Source organism: Aulonocara sp. 'chitande type north' Nkhata Bay, linkage group LG4, assembly GCF_057382095.1.
Source record: "Aulonocara sp. 'chitande type north' Nkhata Bay isolate Kocher_YH1m ecotype deep benthic linkage group LG4, A_spYH_male_GT1.1, whole genome shotgun sequence".
NCBI classification, from domain to species: domain Eukaryota; kingdom Metazoa; phylum Chordata; class Actinopteri; order Cichliformes; family Cichlidae; genus Aulonocara; species Aulonocara sp. 'chitande type north' Nkhata Bay.
Genome location: NC_141347.1, coordinates 33,926,416 through 33,947,953, shown reverse-complemented (window position 1 = coordinate 33,947,953; position 21,538 = coordinate 33,926,416). Strand labels below are relative to the sequence as shown.

The 21,538-nt window shown below is 40.3% G+C and overlaps 1 protein-coding gene across 1 annotated transcript; it reads left to right on the top strand.

Annotated features, from left to right (window-relative positions):
* Positions 1-1,293: 1,293 nt before the first annotated feature.
* Positions 1,294-20,235, top strand: sack1fa (scaffolding CK1 anchoring protein Fa). The gene is made up of 5 exons (XM_086290096.1): positions 1,294-1,847; positions 10,876-11,043; positions 12,737-12,858; positions 17,310-18,097; positions 18,734-20,235. The coding sequence occupies exons 1-5, from the start codon at positions 1,374-1,376 to the stop codon at positions 18,781-18,783; spliced, it is 1,602 nt and encodes a 533-aa protein (XP_086146222.1). The 5' UTR covers positions 1,294-1,373; the 3' UTR covers positions 18,784-20,235.
* The last annotated feature ends 1,303 nt before the right edge of the window (positions 20,236-21,538 follow it).

Below are 21,538 nucleotides of genomic sequence, written 5' to 3'. Positions count from 1 at the left end.
AACGAGAACTTTTTTCAAAAGTCTAGTTTTTATTTTTATTTTAGTTACATAAGATGCTTTTCTGCATTTAGTTTTAATTTGAAGTATTTTTTAGTTGGGATGCAAAACATAAGACTCCAAACAGACCTGCTGGAAACCTTCGTACATAGATTTTGAACTTTTAGCTGCATTGTCATAAATTTTGCAGCTTTTCCTACTGATAAAGACTCCTCCCGCATTACCATTTATACTACACCAAAGTAGTCAAGTAATAGATAAAACAATGAAATTGTCACAGATTAGTAGGCAGAGGACTCACTCGCAGGACTCTGAAGTTTAGAGAGAGGGTGAGGGTTTATTTGAAATGTGACACCAAGTGAGAATATATACATATATACAGTGGAACAGATAACACGGGGCTCCAGGGAGTAGGGCGGGGTCCGAAGGGAAGGTCCAAGACGGGGGTACACACACGCTCTTCTTCCACTCGATCCGTAACTCAAAAATGTCCACACTAAGAAGCTCACGCTCACTCACACACATCCACAGAAATCCAGACGGCAGGGAAGACGGACAGGGAGTCTAGAAGGCCTGTACACAGAGGAAAAAACAAAGTCAGGAGGAAACTCTAGGGGATCAAAGGAACATTTTCATAGGTTACACTACACTGACACTTGGTAATGTGACGATCCAGCGAGGAAGCAGCCTCTCTTGCCATCTTAAGTAGTCTGCCAGGATCAGTGTGAATGAGCCACAGGTGTGTGTTCAGGGTGGGTTCAGAGGCGGGGAACCAAGGTCCAGTTCCGCCCTGGTGGGAGAGGTTAAGACAAACAATACACACACCACGACCTCTCCAGATCTTGAGAACCATGACAGAAATGACATAAAAGTTCCTGTTTTCCACTATCAACTAAAATCTCTGTTTTTATTATGCTGTGTCTACAGTTAAAAATATTTCTGTGAATTAAAAAAAACTTGTTTTAATGTTTTATAAATACAGAACCATCTGGGCAATGAGCCACTGTTGAAACTGCATTTCTAGTTCTCATATTAGGTCAAGTAAGGGATTAAATGAGTAGTTAAACTTCTTTACAATAATGCTTAAGAGCAAAGTAGTGTGTATATGGCCGATAACATAAAATAAGTTTGACATCTCTGGTTAACTACAATAACGTTCCTCTACTCTGAAGGATCCACCACTGACAAACTTCCGTTGTTGCCTTTTGAAAGTTGTACTCTGAAAGTTTACAGGCCGGATGTTCTTTAATAACGTACCTGTTGGCTCCGCCCCCTTGCTACCTGTCAGCACACGGTTCTTGGGAAGCAGCAACAGCAGCAGCGGAATCAGCAGCGGTGGCGCACTGAGGGGGAAGTTATTTTTAAATCTTTGGGCCATGGCGGAGTCTCAGCTGGTGTGCATGGATGATGAGCACGTTAACGAGAAGGTCCCGGAGTCCAAGCCAGAGTTTTACTACAGTGAGGAGCAGCGTGCGGCCCTGGAGCAGCTGCTGAGGAATGGGGACGGAGCCTTCAAGATGCGCCTCCAGGAGGACAACACCAAAGACTTCCTATGCGCCCGGGAGGTCAAAGTTATCCGCAAAACTTTCCACGAGTACGACACAGACAGCGACTCCGAGTCCGGGGAGCACGACAAGTCCAAGGGCTCCTCCAGCGCGGACTCCGGGGTCCACTCCACCTACTGGCCCCAGATGTCCGACACAGAGGTCCCGACTCTGGACATCGGTTGGCCCGGCAGCAGCGGCGTCTACAAGGGGGTGACCCGGGTGTCCGTGTACACCCACCCCCCGAAAGAGCAGGGACCGCACATCAAGGCGGTGGTGAGGAGGCTCATCCAGGAGTCACACAAGGTAACAGAAAAGAAGAGAAACCCTGCATATCCACCCTGTTTACAGCATCTAAACCAAACTCAAATTTACGCACAAGTGTTTTAAAGTTTTTCTTTAATTATTCACATTTTTCTATAATAACCCACCAAATTTGGGACACCCTGACTTATAGGAACTTCAGTCCTTTTATTTGTTAACCTGAAGGGATAAAAACAGTCAGGGCTGCAGGTGAGTGTTCGCTTAGTCTGTGATGTAGTGCTTATGAAGCCAGAAAACAGTGAGAAGTATTCAGTTTTGTCCTGATTTAACTTCAAATCCACAGAGATTCAAATTCTACAGGCATGAAATAGTGAAACTTTAAATAAGAAGAAACCTCTGAGCTTTCCTGCCGAGCACTTTGCTTCTTACATGACTTGCCTCTAAAAGTGCTGATACAAAAATGTGACTGCATGCATCAAACAATAAAACAGGTGGAATAAAACACCTGCAGATTCAGATTTAGGAAAGTTTACGAGTCAGCTCCTGCACCTAAACCAAACAAAGGAAACTCCTTTCTTATATATGGAGCAATTAAAGGAGAAGTCCCTGACCTACTTCTAACAAAGAAGGAGAATAACGCTGTAATACTAACAGCGATTGGCTGCAGACGCTCACCTGACCACGAAAGTGACAAAGAACCCCCCCCCCCCCAGACTGAGCCGGTTACAGTCAGTCCTCATGTTTCCTGTCTTGCCGAATTCATCATCATAAATGTCAGTTTGAGTTAAAGCTTCAGCTTTTTAGGATTTATTTTGAGTGCAAAGGACAGGTAGAGTGACAGGGACGGCCTGTTAAAAACAAAATAATATCAATAATATCAAAAGTTTTGATAATTGATCTTTTTAGGGTAAAAAATACTTTTAAACAATTTAAAATGTCCATATAAAAAAGGGGTTCGCTGCCTGAATTGTTCCAAGAATAATTTTTGGACTGAGTTTGTTTTCACCCCGCTGAGTCGTGTAGCACTTCCTTCCTCCAGATTCATCCTGTCACGCAGTAATTGGATGATTAATTTGATAATGAGAGTAAGTTTTCTCACTTTTAATATATAAGAGTTATGGAAAAACAAAACAAAACAAAACAGGAGAATATTCACTATTAACAATAATAATCTTTAGTTTCAGGCCTGCTTGAATAAAGATTATTCAAAGATTTCTTCAATAATTCAATCTGTACCTTAGTCGTCCATACTGTCATGTATGCATATAACTCACATTGTGGCATATATATGTACACTTTGTACATGTACATACATTTTGCAGGTTTACATCTTGATAACTGCACCGTCTTAACAGTTTAATGAGTCGCCACAGAGCAGAAGCTGCAGGCGGGTTTCAAGTTTTTCACATTTGTCGTAACTCAAAGAGCTTTTTGTCATTTTTCAGCTGTAAGTCAAAGTGAAAATAAAAGATACACATCTGACTTTTTACCTGGAATTTCCATCGTCACGGCGCAGCGCTCTACTCCGGTGCTCCGAGTTTCAGCTTGCAGCGTAAAAGGGAATGATTGATTTATTCAGGGTTTCTTTGGGAACGTCATAGTGGGAAAAGCTGCTGCTGTTTTCTTTTCAAACAGAAACTCAGTTGGGTTTATTTCTTCATATATTCCCTCTGATATTCTCTGATACTTCTCGTGGGATATCTGTACTTTTACATAAAGTAGTTGTACTTTTGAGGTGTCTTGTGGCCTTCAAGTATAGGACTTAAATTGGTTTATTTCAGACAGAGGATGAGCTGAAGGGATGTACTGAGGTCTAGCATAAGATAAAAACGGATCATTTTGACCTGTGCTACTTAATTAGTGACCAGTAATAAAAACATCGAACTGGAAATGTTGTGTAGTATGTCACTTTTAAATACTTTTTAATAAACCGAGAGGCTAATAAGAAGAAAAGGTTCTGGAGGCCCGAGTAAGTCCACTGCTGTGTTTGAGGTTATTTTAATGAGTGGTTCTCAGATTTTGGCTAAAGGTTGTTCTGTTGTCAATGTTGCCCTGAAAGAGACGTCGTTGTGTTTCTATCTCGTTGGGTCCCTGCAGACAGGGTGGTTATGACTAAAACATGATCACCTGATCACCCATCGCTGTCTTTATGAAGAGAACTACTGACATTAATGCACTCCCGAGGTGCTCCAAGGTTTTTCCTGGCTTTATCTGGTGTTTAGGTTCCTATTCCACATGTCGATGAGATTCTTTTGAGTTTTCTCTCGTGAGTTATCAGAAAACAGATCAAACAATCGGGGTACCAGGGGTTGATTTATTAAAGTTTTCTGTTAAAAATGTAATTCATCCCATGATACTAATGCTAAAAGCTGATTATGGGAAACATAAAAAATTCAAATTCAAATTTTATTTGTCACACACACACAACCATACACAGTATGACATGGGGGTGAAATGCTTGTAGCTGTACAATGCCCGACCATTAAATGACAGAAGAAAAGTTTTACAATATTTACAATTTACTACAAAAATTTACAAATTAACTTAGGAATTTACAGTAAAGAATGTGCAAATAGCAGAAGAGATTATAAAGATAAGGATTATAAATTATAGGAATTATAGAATTATAGGAAATGTGTGGTGATGCGTGTGGTGACGTGTGTGAGAGTCCAGTCTTATAGTGACGTGTTTGGGAGAGTCCAGTCCTACACCTGGTTCAGGCCCCGAATAGCCTGGGGGAAGAAGCTCCTCTTCATTCTCTCTGTTTTGGCCTTAAGGGAGCGGAAGCGCTTCCCAGACCTCAACAGTGAGAAGAGTCCATTGTTGGGATGGGAGAGGTCCATCATAATCTTCCTAGCTTTGGACTTGCACCGCTTGGTGTAGATGGACAGCAGGTCAGGGAGCTCTGATTGAATGATGCGTTCTGCCGAGCGCACCACCCTTTGCAGATCTCGTCTGTCCTGCTTGGTGCTGTTCCCAAACCAGGTGCAGATGTTTGACGTCAGGACGCTCTCGATGGTGCAGGAGTAGAAGTTCTTGAGCACCTTCAGTGGCAGATGGAAGTCTCTAAGTCTTCTGAGGAAGAAGAGACGCTGACGGGCTTTCTTAACCAGGGTGTTGATGTGACAGGACCATGACAGGTCCTGAGTGATGTGGACACCCAGGTATCGGAAACTGTCCACTCTCTCCACTGGCGTGCCACTGATGATGAGGGGTTTGTAATTCCTCGCCTGCTTTGTAGTGAAGTCCACGATCGGCTCCTTAGTCTTGCTGATGTTTAGGAGGAGGTTATTCTCCTGGCACCAGGTCTCCAGGTTCCTAATCTCCTCCAGGTAGGCCGTCTCGATGTTGTCGGAGATCAGGCCCACAACAGCAGTGTCGTCAGCAAACTTGACAATGGAGGTGGATAAATAAGATAAAGATAAATAAATAACAATTAAAGATAAAATAAATATTTTTGGAACATTGTGATGCAGTTGGTGTTTCTAAAATTGATTTAGTTGGAAGTTTTAACAGAGATTAAATGTTTTTTTCAGCCTTGAAAATCTCATTGATTGAAGTTATGAAGGTTCAAAAATGCTCAAATGGAAAAACTAATGAGAACTGTAAAAGTGGCAAAATTCCGCCTACTTCTGTGAGAGGCTGTAACACTGACAAATTCCATATTCTGAAGGCCGCACTTTTTTAATGGTTTCATTAAGTTACTGAAGTTAAGGAATCGGACGGAAACTTTTCTCAGATCTGTTTGATTTTAACCAGCACACTCACTGCGCCAGTGTATCCTCACGTCCTTTTTCTCAAAATGTAATGACCAGCAAACTGCACACGGCGTGTTTGAGGGGCATCTGCAAGTTGTAGCGCTGCAGTAGCGTTGTTGTAACGCTTGTTCAGAGAATTTTCTAGTAAGATAGAAGGAGGTGAGGGTTAACGAAGCCAGCGTGGGTAAATAAAATGATAAAAGCTAAATGAATGGGAGAGTCCTGTGCAAGTTTTAACAAGCTGAGTCATTAAAACGCAGAAGGGAAAAGCTGAGCGGCTGAGTGGCAGCCTCCCCCAAGATCCTGCAGACCAGGTTAAGGTTGGCATTTAACAAGCTGCTCTTTTTAAAAAAAAAAAAAAAAAAAACTTTTCTCCTCGCCCACTTGGAGTTTTGCACGACTCCGTCTGATTGGCTCAAATCCCAGGTGCGAAAATCATAGCTAATGAGGAGAATCGCTCACTTGCGATTGGTTTTGACAGGCAGCACCAGAGGCTGTATTTGCTGGGTGGAAAGACGAATAAAGATGTGCAGAACTCATCATATTTGAATAGTTAATAATCCACTTTATTATCCATCTACAGCAGTCTGCTCAGCACCGTGTCAGCTTAATGAATCAGGCACAGATTGCTCCCCTTCAGGTAAAATAACTCATCCCCTCCTAAAAGCCTGACAGATACTTGAAAGAGTCCTTGTGCAGTTTAAGTGGTGCACGCACGCGCACGTTAATCCTGGATGCATAACATTACTCTACAGGAGATCATTATCACAATCCAAGAGAAGAGCTGAGATGTACATATGAAAGAGCCGAGGTGACAGTTACCGGTCGAACTGCATTCAAGAGAAAAAGCAGAAAATGTCGCCTGAAAGGGAAAGAAAACAACGAGTTCTTCGATTCAGGTGATGTCATGCGTATTTTCATGCACATGAAGAAGGTGCTCTTCACCAGAATCCCATCAGGAGAAGTCATTTACACAAGGTGTTGTCCATTCACGTCACAGGGCTCAAGTGTTTGATCCAATTTGCCACAGTGGAAGGTTTTCCATTATATCACACGTGATGATAGATACCAGAGAAAACAAGCTGAAGCCCAGCCATGAACAAAGACTGGCAGCAGCACTCGCCAACAAACACACAGAGCTCTCCAGGTGTTTCCAGGTCGTTAAAAGTAACAATAAAAATATTACATTGATCTTTGCTCATGTCTAAAGTGTCACTTCAGCTACTAAATAAACTGTGTGTAAATTCTTTTTTTAGATGTCTGTACATGATAAAACATGAACATGGCTTTCGGGGCTGAAAAACTGATGCTAAATCGGATCAGAGTGACTGTGAGGTGTGTTTTTTAACTGTGGGCATTTGAAAAGATCTCGCTTAAATATAAATATGTCAGCTGTGGACATCACTTTATCCCAGTTCTCAATTCAATTCAATTTCTTTATTGTCCCACAAGTGGAAATTAGTTTAGCAGCAGGATAAAAATAAACAGAACAATAATATAAAATAATAATGACAATAATAGTAATAGAAAGTCCAAGGACGTTTATTTGCCGGGACGCCTACTAGGAGTAACTGTTGGAGCTATGAACTGTTTCTGTTGTATTTCAGGCTTCTTACAGAACAAAATAACTGTTTGCATCAGAAGTTAGTGAGGCTGGTCTCTGCTTATGCAGCTACACCTGAAAAAAAAAAACTCTGGAAACTGTTCTAATGGTTGTTAAACCACTTCTCTATGGGGGGAACTGTTGTGTTTTTCCTTATTTCCTGTAATATACACAGGTACTATGCTCCAGGTGGACCCTGAGTGCCAAGGCCTCTAAACACTGTTTCAGTTGTTCTTACTGATGATGGTTGTGTGTTACAGAGAAGTCCCACCCACCTGCTGTTCAAACCTTATGTTTATGAGCACCAGCCAATCAAGACAAAGTTTGCTTAATGGAGGAGGGGCTAAACCGGAAACAGTTTATGTCAGGCAGAGGGGCAACTCGGGGTCTGCACCAAAGGCTGGTATAAGACAAATAAGAGTTATTTTGAACTGTGAGTCATGTAAATACTTCTCTGCTGCTGACAGGTGCCTTTAATTAATTTTTAAAGCCCTCATTGAAAGCACAATGCTATTGGCAAATCTCTGTACCCACCTAAAAGGAGTGGTTGATTTAAAAACTCAAATTTCACAACAGCGCCATCGTAAACCTGCTGTTTGTGGACAAACAGCCCAAACCTCTTTTAGGTGAACTTGTAAACCACTACAACTGAAGTGGATCTAATCTGCTCACTTCCAGCTCCATATTTTTACTCTTGGAGTCTAAAAGAGTAGCTTTACATAAGTCACGTTTCAAAATAATCCTTCTTTCTCTTGTGCTTGGCCTCGTTTCACCCTCTGTTGAAAATGAACTTCTACATACACTTATTTTATTACTTTAAAATAAGTGTATGTTATCAGGTTTATCAGCCAGAGCTCGTGGAAGGTCAATGTAATAAAACAGTCTTGGCAGGTGGAATAACCGTTAGCCATACCAAATGGGCGTGTATGAAAATAACGCTTCAATTTCCAGAAAACCTTGAAATAGTTCAGATTAAGCATTTTCTGGATAGATGTTTTTTCCAACATAAAATGCATCGTAAGCAGTTTGGATGAGAATTTGATGACGGGAGCTTCACTGAGTCATGCCTGGTTTACTGTGTTATTCAAACTCGTGTCTTCCTGGAGAACTAGTTTCAGTTTGCTGGATGAGTCCCAAACAAACTGTAATAAGGAAATGGGGAAAAAAAGAGTCACATGGTCTTTTGAAACTGCTCTTAAGGGTACAAAAACCAGGAGAGGCTATAAAACATCTCAGTACAAACAGCAGTCTTATTGGTCTAATAAATCCAGTACATAATTAAACTGTATGCTGTAAAGTGTTATAAATGCATCTGTTAGAGATGTAGCTGCTGATTTCTTGCTCAGATTAGTGGTGCTGTGAGTCGTAGCCGTTGCTGGCATTTGTCCAAACTGTCTTTGCTAAAACTTTTAATCGCCTAGAAAAACAAGTTATGCAGAAGTGTGAACTGCTGCCGTGGTGGAAGGTTGCGTGTTTAAACTTCATATCACAAGACTAATGACAGGTTAGCGCCCTGGTGCCTTTGTTCGGACTGGCAGTGGGAGTGGTGGAAACATTCAGATGTTGTTTTAATGTTTAAATGGTGCATCCCGCAGCCGGATTTAAAAGTAAATACACAGGAATCGTGACTTTTCCCCATCAGGCTGGTCTGAGGTGTTTTACAGGAAAAAAACAGAAGTGGTTTCAGCTTTTATTTCCTTACTGAATTACCTGTGCACTTGCCATTCACTTTATTAGATTCAAGAAGGTGCTGGAAACATGGGTTTTGGTCCATGGTCAGAGCACGAGAAGCATCATAGAGTTAGTGCAGATTTGTCTGCTGCACGCCCATGATATGAATCTCCCGTTCCACCACGTGCCGAAGCTGCTCTACTCTGGTGACTGTGGAGGGCAGTGAATTCACTGTCATGTTCAAGAAACCAGTCTGAGATGATTTGGTGCTTTGTGTCATATGAAGATGGGTACACTGTGGTCATAAAGGGATGGACACGGTCAGCAATAAAACTGAGTGCTGAACAGTTACTAAGACAGTCAAGAAAATATCTCCCACACCATGACATCACCGTCAGCACCCTAAATGCTGGTACAAGGCAGGATGGATAAGTGCTTTCATGTCATTAAAGCCAAATTGTGACCCTACCCTCTGAATGCCACAGCATAAATGTAGTTTGTTGCCCAAGACACTTTAAATTTGTGTGATGAAGTGATCAATGAGGACATAAAGTTTAGACTTGGTGTAACTTCAGGGTTCAGAACTCAGACTTATATCTAAATCATAGGTATGCTGCAACCACACACTTGTGCTGTAACCTGACGTGCATCTTTCTAGAGAGGAAAATACTCGTTGCATTGTTGCAGTGAGTGCAGTCATTTCCTTCAACTCATTTCTGGTTACTCCTTCTTGTGCTGCTATTTTTCAAACTGACTGGAAGGGAACTGAGCAGCTCGGATAGAGAAACTCAACCACCAACGGGTATTTTAGCATCGCAAGCATAATGTGCACAAGTATAAATGCTGGCAATGGTTTCGGCCTGTTGCACAGCCTACAGCCTAGATTCTGTGTAGATTTAAAGCCAAATATAAATTAGCTCGGTCATGCTGTGACCGCAATGATACTATTAAATCCAGAGGCTTAGCTGAGCTTATCTTCAGTCATAGTGAAAAATAAATGTGTCATATCACACATTCTAATATATCTGCTGATTGACTGATACATAAATGAAGAAACAATGAAAATGACTGATTTGTTTTGTCTGTTAAAGTTGGTAACAAGGTGTCTTCTATAAGGATCCCTCCTTTCTAATCATTCATTATTCCTGACTTCGCCTTTATGTGTGTGTCTGGTATGAAATTCTTTTGTCTGTTTAACAAACAAAAATGAAACTTACATTTCTGTTCCCATGACTAAAGGCACAAAAAGATGGGTTTTGGTTTTTTTACTTAGTCCCAACGTCTTTCGGGTTTTATTTCATATATTTTCTGTTATTATGTACACGACTGCGGTGACATAACCGTGACGTCTGCTCTTTATTGATCTGTCAGTTAGAGTGGGTGTAAGTGTGTATAGATAGACTGCATTTTTACATGACTCATTTCATGAGTTTACATTTTTTAAATATCTTTAAAGTTCACACCAAGGCTACCAAATTAATTTCAGATGTGTGGGATGAAAAAGCAAAAGTAAAAGAGAAATAGTTTTGCTGATGGGGCTGGACCTGGAGTTGAACTGCCAACCTGACTGCTCACAACCATCCTCATAGCCTCTGTAGCTCCATGCAAAATGTACTTAAGTTTAACAGTAAGCAAATGAACTGGTATAAATGGAAGTCAGGACCACCTTATGAACTGTTAAACAACTTTAAACTAGCTTTGAAATAAAAATTTCAACCAGCTTGCGGTGAGCACACATGGTGCGAACATTAGGGGATGCCCTCAGTCACATGCTATCTGCTTTAAATGGCACTAAAACTTTGAGAGCCTCAATCCAATGAGTCTCAATATTTTGTGAATTATTTATTATATTTGAATAATATTCACATACTTGTGTATTGTGTATGCTTGCTGTTAAAGTCTTCTTCTTTTGTTCAGCAATTGTTGTTTCCAAATTTAAAAAAAAATATGACTGCTCAAATAACTGAAAAAGAGCACAAGTGTTAATGGATATGCACGAGTAACGTGAGATGGCTCCTCTCTCGTCTGTTTCTCGCAGGTAGTGGCCATCGTCATGGACCTCCTCACGGACCTGCAGATTCTCCAGGACCTGCTGGATGCTTCGTCACGGCGTGGCGTGGCAGTTTACGTTGTGCTGGAGGCCAGGGGAGTGCCCCACTTTCTGGATATGTGCTCTCGGCTGCAGATTAACGCGATGCATCTGCGGGTGAGCAAACAGAGCGCTGCAGAGAGAGGAGGTTCTCTAACACAGTAAACAAAGAGGAAATGAACATGGGAAAACAGCTCAGCAGGTCACTGCTGAGTCCTGGAACAATGCCGATGACGGCTGGAATTATCCCAGATTAAAACTTATTCTGAATCATAGGCCAGGCTTTCTGGGAAATCGCTGACAAGTTAATTACCTCAAAGGTTTGATCTAGTTAAAACATGAACCAGGAAAACTTGGCAATACACTTACCGAACCAACTACAAAAACCTTACATTTTCCCACTTAACCCTAAGGGTAGTTTTATGTTTGATTTCTCATAACTGCCTTTGCAGCAGTGCATTGGAAGTTACAGGAATTTCGTTTGTGAAACCTGCCAATTTACTGCTCAGAAAAGTATCCAGCATTGAATGGATGGAGTAGTTTTTAATGGGACTTTTAAAGAATTGATACAGCTTAACATAAAACATAAACAGTAGACGGTTAGCTAAAATTTTGAGTAAATGGTTGAAATAGTTTTTAAAAAGGGATAAAATTAACAAATTAAATAGTTAAGTCAGCAAAATAGTCAATGATTAAGGATGAAAAAACGCATTTTATATAAGTAACTGAAATAGATTGCAAAGATTTGCACGAACTGTTACACTAGTTAGCTAAAAGTAGCGGATGTAGCGGTTAGCTAAAATTTTAAGTAAATGATTGAAATAGGTTAAAAATAGGATTAAAGTAACTGATTAAATTGTTCAGTCATAAAAAAAGTCAAAGATTGAGGCTGAAAAAGTATTATCTAAGTAACTAAAACAGATCATTAAAGGTTTCGCAAGAACAGTTTAACTAGTTAGCTAAAAGTAGCAGACGTAGTGGTTAGGAAACTGATAAACAGCAGGAAATCAATAAAATGTGAGGAAATGGACTTGTTGGAGCACTTGTGTGAAAGTATGTGTGAAAATAAAAAGAAGTATTTTCCTTCCAGTGTAAAACAGGGAGGGTCAAATTAATAATTTTTGAGGAATTACTGGAAAATCGACTGCTGAGCAGATGCTAGCACGAGCTAACATGTAATTGCTGCTTCTTGTGGTGCAGAACCTGAGAAGTGACATTAGGTGCTGATTTAGATTAAGCGCAAATAGTGAGTCATCTGTCATCCTATCTTCACCGTGTCATAATACCCAGTCTTATCTGTTGTATACAGAGTTTTTCAGCTCCAGTCTGGTTTAACCGGAGTGGTGGAATGGCTGGCCATTGTGGTATCAGTTTATAAGGCTGTGAAAGACCCTTTCAGAGTGCCGGGCTCTGTTACTGTTACTAGTGACAAGGGAACATTCATAGATCCTGAGAACAGATCCAAGGACAGTAACTTGACGCTCTCACCCCACGCCAGGGTTGACACCACAGGAGAGCCTCCTCCCAGTTTGTCTACTCAGCATTTACGTCCTTTTCTTTTCCTGCTTCCCTCTAAGTAAACAGAGGTGGCTGAAGTGTTTGGGTTTTAGCCTTTACTTATTATGAAAGCTGACTTTATGTTTCTGGGTGTGCCTGCAGAAATTTGACTTGGCATCTCTGTAAATCAGCCAGTCATTCTTGAAAAAGCCACGGATGCCCGATAGCTGGGGTCCGTTTACTCAGGCTTACCTGTGTGACATTTTTGACACAGGTAAGCCAGTGTGTAATCCAACAGGTGTTTCTTTTACAGAATCTACGTGTGCGGATGCTAAAAGGTGCAGGGCTGGCCCTGTCCTTTGGAAAACTGCCAGGCTCCCTGTGCTCCAAATACATGCTGGTGGATGGAGAGAAGGTCATGTTTGGGTCTTACAGGTAAATATCAAACCAGTGTTTCTTTTTGTGGTCAGGTGCATTCAAAGGAAGCAGAAAAGGTTGATAAAGCAACCTGTTTCAATTTATTATTTTATGTAAGATTTTATAGCACCCAGAAGAAGAAAAATGTAAATAAAAACAGAATACAATAAGTTGCAAGTCCCATAAACACATTTTATTCATAACACAACACAGAAAACTGAGACATTTCATGAAAAATATGCACTTATTTTGAATTCAGTGGCAGCAAAATGTCTCAAAAAGTAATGGAGCAACAAAAGGCTGGACAAGTGGTACTTAGAAAATAGCTGGAGGAATGTTTTGCAAGTATTTGTGTTAAGTGGGAGCAGGTCAATAACATGATTGGGTCTAAAAACATCTTAGAGAAGATGTTTGAGGTAAAAATGGGCAGAGGTTCACTAATTTTCATTAAACTGCATCTGCAAATTGTGTAAAATTGAGAAAACCTATGTCTCGTCATCTAGAGTACACAATCTTCCAAAGATTCAGAGAATATGGAGAAATCTCTGTGTGCAAGTGACAAGGCTGAAAATCAGCACTGCATTAAAAGCTTTCAGAAATCACTGTCTGTGAACACAATTAACTGTGCCATCCACAAATGGAGGTTAAAGCTCCATCATGCAAAGACGTCCTGTCTTCTCTGTCTTTATCTTCATATCTCATGCCTTTGTGCCTATTGAACTGGCAGCTTGCACATCTGGAAAATCTACCGGCACACCTACATTTGCTACTGAAAGGTGCATATAGTCTACAGATCAACATATGCTCCGATCCAGACAATGCTTTTTCAGCTAAACTGCAGAGTTTCTATTAGAATAGCACAGAATAGATGCAGTATGTGAACTGACCAGCCAGCAGTCCGGGAGCACCATGAAACTAAAAATACGACAAAGAAGACAGAGGACTGTTGAACAGCTCGAGTCCTATATCAGACCAGAATGGGAGAACATTTCTCTTCTACAAGTCCAGCAGCTGCTCTCCTCAGTTGTTTACAGAGTGTTGTTAAAAGCAGAGAGGACGCTACACAGTGGGAAACACGGCCCTGTCCCAACTCTTTTGAGACACGTTGCTGCCATCAAATTCAATATGAGCCAAGATTTTTCTTTAAATGGTTTAAATATTTGATACTTTCTGTGTTTTATTTTGAATAAAATATAGGATTATGAGATTGCATTCTGTTGTTATTTACTATTTACACAGCGTCCCAACTTTTTAGGAACTGTGGTTGTACAAAAATTAAATTATACTATATACAGCAAGGTGTTTGTTTTCTGATGTCTCTATATGCTGTAAGGAATGGGATGAATTTAAATATTCACACTAACAGATAAATCATGTAATTAAGGTATGCTCTCGTTGGGAAATGGAAAATCCTTCAAAATAAAAGTCCAGCTTAGCGTGCCGAGTCCAGTTGTATCTTGTTTTTGGTCAAAACTTTGAACCGCTTGACCTCCTATATTCGACTCCATGTTACGGTGACATGTTCAGAGTCACAATTGAGACTCATTTGGACAGTTTCACTTTTACACATAATACAGTGTCCCTCTGACACAGTTTCACTCCAAAGCAGATTAACTGATCCTGATATGGTTATTAAATAACCATTATTTGTGCTTCATTTGATTGACTATTTGTATCTTTTGTGTAAACCCAACATAATGAGAGCAGCTTGTTTGTGACTGTTAGGTGTGAGACATTTTCTCTAAAAGCAGCCGGCACAAAAGGAACTCCATTAAACCTCCAAATAACTCCTTACACACTCTGAAGCTTATTAATCTTGTAAAATGACTAAAGTGCTTTTTAAACACACTCTCTTCTTATCTGCTGTTGGTTCAGTGTGGGAAAAGATAAATGTATTGTTGTAGGTCCGCTTTTTGGTAAATGTCGTTGGTGACCGAGCCGGACGTTTATGACCTGGGAGATTATTATAAGGGAATCGTACCGCTTTCTCCTGAGTGCTTTAAAATGATTAAGTAGTTTCAGAGAAACCATTAAAACAATAAAAAAAACTTACACTAGGTGAAAGTATGACATTTAAATGAAATCCTACACCAGGCAGTGATGCGGGTGAATTAATTATCCAGCTTTTAAAGATTTCTACAGTTGATTAAGTTTATTTTTTTTGTTTTATTTTTTGGTTGCAATATCCACAAATTAAAGGCATTTAGCCTCTGTCTGTACTCAATGTACCTCTCTTATCTTCCTCACTCATTTTTAATTGTAGTAATACATTGCTTTGTTTTATTCTGTTCCTTTCTATTCTGCAACCTTTTTCCAGTATTGCAAATGGTACCGCTGCCAGATCCACACAAAAAAGGGCTTTCTCTCCTTATCCTTCACATTAAAAGCCCTTGGCATATACAGTGCATGACTGCTGTAGTAAGCTGAAGCATTTTACAGCACATTCTGGGATCAAAATAAAACCTTATTTATTAGTTTAATAGTTCAATTAAGTTTTTTTCATACAGTGTCAAATCACAACAACATTAAACCAAGTAAATGAACGATTAAAGATTTGAAACAAACAAACAAATAGATAAATTTTATCGCTGCTGAGGATAAAAAGAATTCTGCAGAGGTGAACATATGTAACCCAGAAGGGGGGAGATCATATAACAATCAGTGCACGTCGAAATACAGTTAACGGCATAAAAAACATCGAGCCTACGTTTCCGTATAGCAGTCATATCAGTATGAACAGTGAATATAAATGTCAGGTATCAATATAAACAGTAATTTTAATGCAAATCTACAAAGAAAAAGATTCCTTTTAACCTGCAGCAATGATAGGAAGTACACGCATTTTTGCACGTGTTGAATAAATCAAGTTTCTGGTGCAGATTGGGCTATGACAAAAGCTAACATTTATCTTTTTAAAAATCTAAATCCAGGACATTAAATCGAATGTTAGTGATGGCCGCACTGGGAAATGGAGATCACATTAAGAGCCAGACACATGCAGTGCACTGATATGCTTTAAATGAACTGAAACATAAAAATCTATTGTTGTTGCACATCCCAGAAAGACTTCTTAGATACAGTTTAGTCTACATAAAGGCAAAATAATGTCATTTGTTCAGTTTTAGATGTTGTGTTGCCATAACTACATACATGCTGATAAAACAGCTGCAACCATTAGTGCAAAGTTCAGAATTGCAAAAGAGCTCGATTTCACCTCTGAGCTCCGAGTTTGACAGGATCCACACAGCTGTATTCTCGTTGTTAAATCGCTGTTCTGAAAGCTGCAAACAAACAAAATGAGTCTGAATGCACGTCATCTGACCACATCAGTGATGAGGCGACTCTTCCTTCACTGACTAAAGTCAAAACTGGAGGGACCGATTTGTGGCAGGTGAAATGAGCACAGTCATGTCCTGACTCATGCGTGATGCCTCATTATGAATGCAAGTTTAAATAGAAAAGTTACAGGCTGCAGCTATGTGGTCAACACCGAGGGCTCAAAAGTGATTCTACAGAGGCAGCCGTATTGAGTCGGCATTTTTATACATCTTTAATTTTCACCAAATTTAATGCATGCATCTCAAACAATGTAGCGCCACCAAAGGGTCAAAGTTGGCGCTGTGTTCATGGAGGAACCATGTGCAAGGTTTGCCTCAACAAGTTCCCATCGATCGTCTTATAACCTGACTTTGTGCTGCCACTATCCACCAATTTTGCAGTCTCACAAAATATGGCACCAACGGTAAGATCTAAAGTGTATCTAGTGTTTGTTGGATAACTGCATCCATAGCTTGAGGCATCAGTTTACAGCTCCATGAGATGCCTTGTTGTGGAGATGTGGCCCTGTTGCTATAAAAAAAAAAAGTAACTTAATTTGCATGAAATTTGTTCTGTGGTCTCATTTGGTGATGCTGATGTTAGCCTTAAAAAACTAATCAGTGAAAAGAAGCGTGAAAACTTACGGCCAACACATGGAAACACCCCTGACATAACCGCCATATTGGATTTCATCAAATGGTCACAAATTTCTTCCAGTCTTAACCAAAATTTACACAGTTTACATTTTTACATCTGAAAGACCCGAAAATGGTGATGTAGCTGTTACAAAGGAAGCAAGGACATGGGATAGGTCATACTGAAGCACTGTGAGGCAACTGTTGTTGTGATTTGGAGCTATTTAAATAAAATTGAATTGAAGTGAATCTCAGCAGCTTGTGATGAATGGTTACTGAACCTGCTGACTAGACTTGGAAGCACTTCTTGTTGCCCTAAAAAGCCCAGTTTGACCTCTGAGTTTGTTGGATTTAGCCAAAACCTGCTAAATAGGAGAGTGTGTGTATATGTATATATTCTTTAAATGGCCTTAAATAATAAAATTCAAGCAGTTGTGTCTCCCGGTGTTTTATCTCATATTTTTTGTCCACTTTAAATCACCGCTTTGGTTTACGCTCCTGTTTTTTTTTCTGCAGCTTCACTTGGAGTTCGTCCCGGATGGACAGGAACATGATCACGGTGATGTCGGGACACACTGTGGACTTCTTTGATAACGACTTCCGAGAGCTGTACGCAGTGTCTGAGCAGGTGGACCTGTACAGAGAGTTCAACATCACTAAGCCGCCTCTTCCTACACCAGTCATGAAGCCAAAGATGCAGCACATCCGGCCTCTGCCCGTCACTACATCTCGCTTTCAGGTATCGGTTGGGGACTCCAGGCAGATTGACCTGAAAGTTCCTGCGCATAAGTACCACAATCCCAAGTACTCGCTGGTTTTCGGGAACAGTTTGGGTCTGACGGGTTCGCTACAGGACTTGTCGACTCAGAGGGACTCGCTAGTAGGTGGGTTGAACCAGAGGAACGGTCTGCAGAACGGCTTTCTCAATGCAAACAAGGAAAAGTTGGACCGAGCCTCCCCACAGAGTCCGGGTTCACCTACAGAGGAGGATGGAAAAGGAGGTCAGAAGAACCAGGCAGACGGACCCAAAAAGCGCAGCTCCTTCAGGCATTTCTTGAAAGGCAGAGGAGCCAATCACAGTACAGACACTATCGAGGAAGGCGTGGTCACTCCTCAGAGCCCCTCCCCCACTATCACAGCAGACTGTAAAGTCTCAGTGGCCAACAGGGTTGCGGGAAATGAATCCGACGACTCGTTTCAGTTCATTGAGAAACCAGGACCACTGAAAACCAAAATCAAGAAGCCGTCGAAGTTCATTCAGAGGAGCGTGTCTATGCAGACCATCAGCACGGCAGACGAAGACGGTGCGTCATCACAGATCTTTTATTTTATAATTCAGTGGTCCGAGTGAGCAACAAGGCAAATATTTCCTGAATGCTTTGTCTATAAAATGTTTAAAAAGTAGAGTTACAAACTAACATGTAAACTTTTTGAAAGTCCAGGATTTTCTGTCTGATACACTCACATTAAAGCCTCTATCATCAAATCAACTCATTTCTGGTCCACGTTAAATGGCAAGTAGCTGAAACGATGCTCTTTAGTTTCAAATTAAATTTCCGGTGGTGTTAAATATTTAGATTTTGAATCTAGATCTAGATGTACATGACACTAGAACATCGTAAAAGTTTTTACCCTTTTAATTTCAAACCTTTTTTGTTTGTTTGAAATATTTTGGAAAATATCTTTTGCCGAGTGTTTGCAAAGCACTTTATCTTACTAGGAGATTCAAAATTGCAGTGTCAGAAGAAGAGAACATTTGAACCTTTCTGAATCCTTAGCATTTTTAAAGACATTCCAGGGACCTGCAGGAGCCCTGTGATGTCTGTCGATAATATTAATGTTTTTCGTTTCGTCATGGTCAAGAATCAGTTATTGTGTGACCGCAGTTTGTGATTGTGAATTAAATTGAAGGATTTTTTTCCCCTTTTATTTACCAACAGGGTTCAAAAGTCGCCGCCGGCATCAGAAGAGGAACTGCATCCAATCATGAGAAAAAACACGAGGATATTCGGACACTTTAGGGTCTGGTTGTTAAACCTGCTGCAGCGGGTGAGTCTGTATCGCCTCACTGCAACCAGCTGACGTTTCTTCACGAAAAATGAGTGCAGTTTGTCCCTCTGGACACGTATGCTGCTTCAGGCTGAGCTGAAGGTCAACACTAGAGACACGCTGCAGCTGAACTCCCTCGAGACGTTTTCGGCCAAAGTGCTCATGGGAGATTTTATTGCCACTATTAAATGTATTTTCTACACTTTTTTGGTATTAAGTTATTTTACAACTAAAGTGTTTTCATGTTTTACACTCGTGACCTAAAGACTGAGAGAGCAGCCGATGACTGATCCAGGTGACATAGATGGATTACATAACACCTCTTAGGTATTCTGGTCTCCATGGGGACAGGAAAAGTGATCAGACGTGGTGTTGTACCCGAGTGTAACCTTACTGAGGACCCTTGGCAACAGTGTTTATGGGAGTGTGTTGTACAGACTGTGAATAATGTATGAGGAACTGTGCGTCTGCACTTTGGGATTTTGTTTTGATACGCAGGTGAAACAGGTCGGAGAATAAAATGTGAATCCTTGAGAACCACTTGAGACACAAATCATCTGAACTGTTGCAGAAATGGAATAAAAACAAAAGGGAAAAAAAAGTGTTTGTGTGATTTGGTGTCAGTTAAAGAGCAGCATGCAGACAGATAGCCTGTTATTTTCAGAAATGTAAACCAGGGGAGATCGCTTTTTGAGCCCTGAGATTTGATGAAGATCAACAGCGAATATTCAAAGCTTTGCCTGACTGCACAGCAGGAGGTGGGGGTCAGGTCTTATGCTGCTTACAAAGTTAGAAGGAACACGATGTCTCCTGGTGAGTGCTGCTTCGTGGTGAGGGGTACAGATGGGGAGGGGTGCCTCTTTCTGACCTTAAGCAAGTTCCTATAGATTTTCAGTTTGGTGCTTATTTTAAAAAAAAAAAAAAAAAAAGTCAATAACTCTCAGCCAATAACTGAGGCTTAGACTATGAAGCAGGTTCAACATAAAAAGTCAGGCCTTCTTTGCATTTAATTGCCCAACTTAACATAAAACTCAAGTCAGATTTAAGAGAAATCACACTGGTTAGCAGCTTGAACTCTTTCTGTATCAGGCTCTGACAGTAAAGGAGCATTTAAAATGCATCATTTGACTCTTCCTCCATACAATCTGGGTCGATTGCGCACCGCCTACTTCGGTCAGAGATATTATCAGATAGAGTAAGCTAGAAAAGTAATCCACTCTGATGTTAAAAACAAGTCAAGAGTTGGTGATGCTGCAGAAAATTGTAACTTTTTGTCTCCATGAGTGGACGTACATATTTGTTTCACCACTTAATGCTGCAGGTGATTTAAACTGTCTAGAAAACTGGATACATTTAAGTATCAGTCCATTCATGTCTGACAGTCGTAGAGGCCAATGACAGAGACCTACAAATTAGTTTGTGGTCAGATCACAGAGAAATTAATCAGATTTTATCTACTCTGCATACAGACTGATTAATTTTCTAATGTCTGATCTATTAGCCATAATTCCAGCAGTGGAAAATGGAATTTGGGTACACTAGGACCAACTGAATGAATGTCTATTCTTCTAAATATGTGGTGCTTTTTGCACTGGTGTAACTTTGCTGCACACTGCTTTGTTTCTCTCCAGTAGTTAATTACTCCAGTTAGAGATTGTAGTGGAGAAAATCAGTGAAAATGTTGAGCTACAGAAGAGTTTAAACCAAAGCCCTGAACATAATTTGCTCAGGACCAGGTTCTGAGTTTAGCATTAGTTACCATGATGATGTAAGGGTAAGACTGCAGTCGCCTTCATCACAGTGAAAACCCGTTGTATCTCGCTAACCCCCAAAAGTTGATTCTGTTCATCTGGACGTAGCGTTTTCAGTGGGAGAAACATTTCGTCACTCATGCAAGTGCCTTCTTCAGTCTCAGCTGACTGCAGGTTTCCCCAACCTTAGAAACAGTGCATTTAAATAATGACTGAAACCAGCCCACTGAAGGAACAAAGCTTCCTTTGAACAAAGGCTGTTTCTTCATCATAATTATGCAAAGTCTCATGACCATTGATCAACAATATATGTCACTAACCTATTTGGGGAGGGTTAGGTGAATTTAAAGGTGCTTATTATAAATTTCTGTGTTTAAATAAAGCGATTAACTAGCTCTAACAAAATCAAAAATCAAACGTGTCTGTATTGTATATAAGAGATATCAACTGAAGCCAAATTAGGGCTGGGTTGTACTTTTCTGTAATACCTTTCTGTACCACAGGATGGTGCTGCGAGTCATGTGACCTGTTTTAGCTAGACACATTCTTATTTATGGCTTTTTGAGGACTGCTTGCTGCTTGCCCCCCAGTACTGCAAGGGGTATACTAAAACTTTTAAGTTTTATGATGTTTTAATTACAACATGCTAACATCAGCCAGCTTTTACAACAACATGACTTTGAGGCATTACATATTAAAATGGTGTATTTTATTAATTTTCCCTGTATGATTAGAGCAGAATTGGCTTCTGCAAGCTGTAAAAACTTGAGATTTTAAGATATTTATGTAGTGTGTAATTTTTAAAACTTTATGGTATCACTATACTATAAGATAAGATAAGATAACCTTTATTAGTCCCACACGTGGGAAATTTGTTTTGTCACAGCAGGAAGTGGACAGTGCAAAAGTTATGAGGCAAAAATTAGAATACATATATAATAGGGC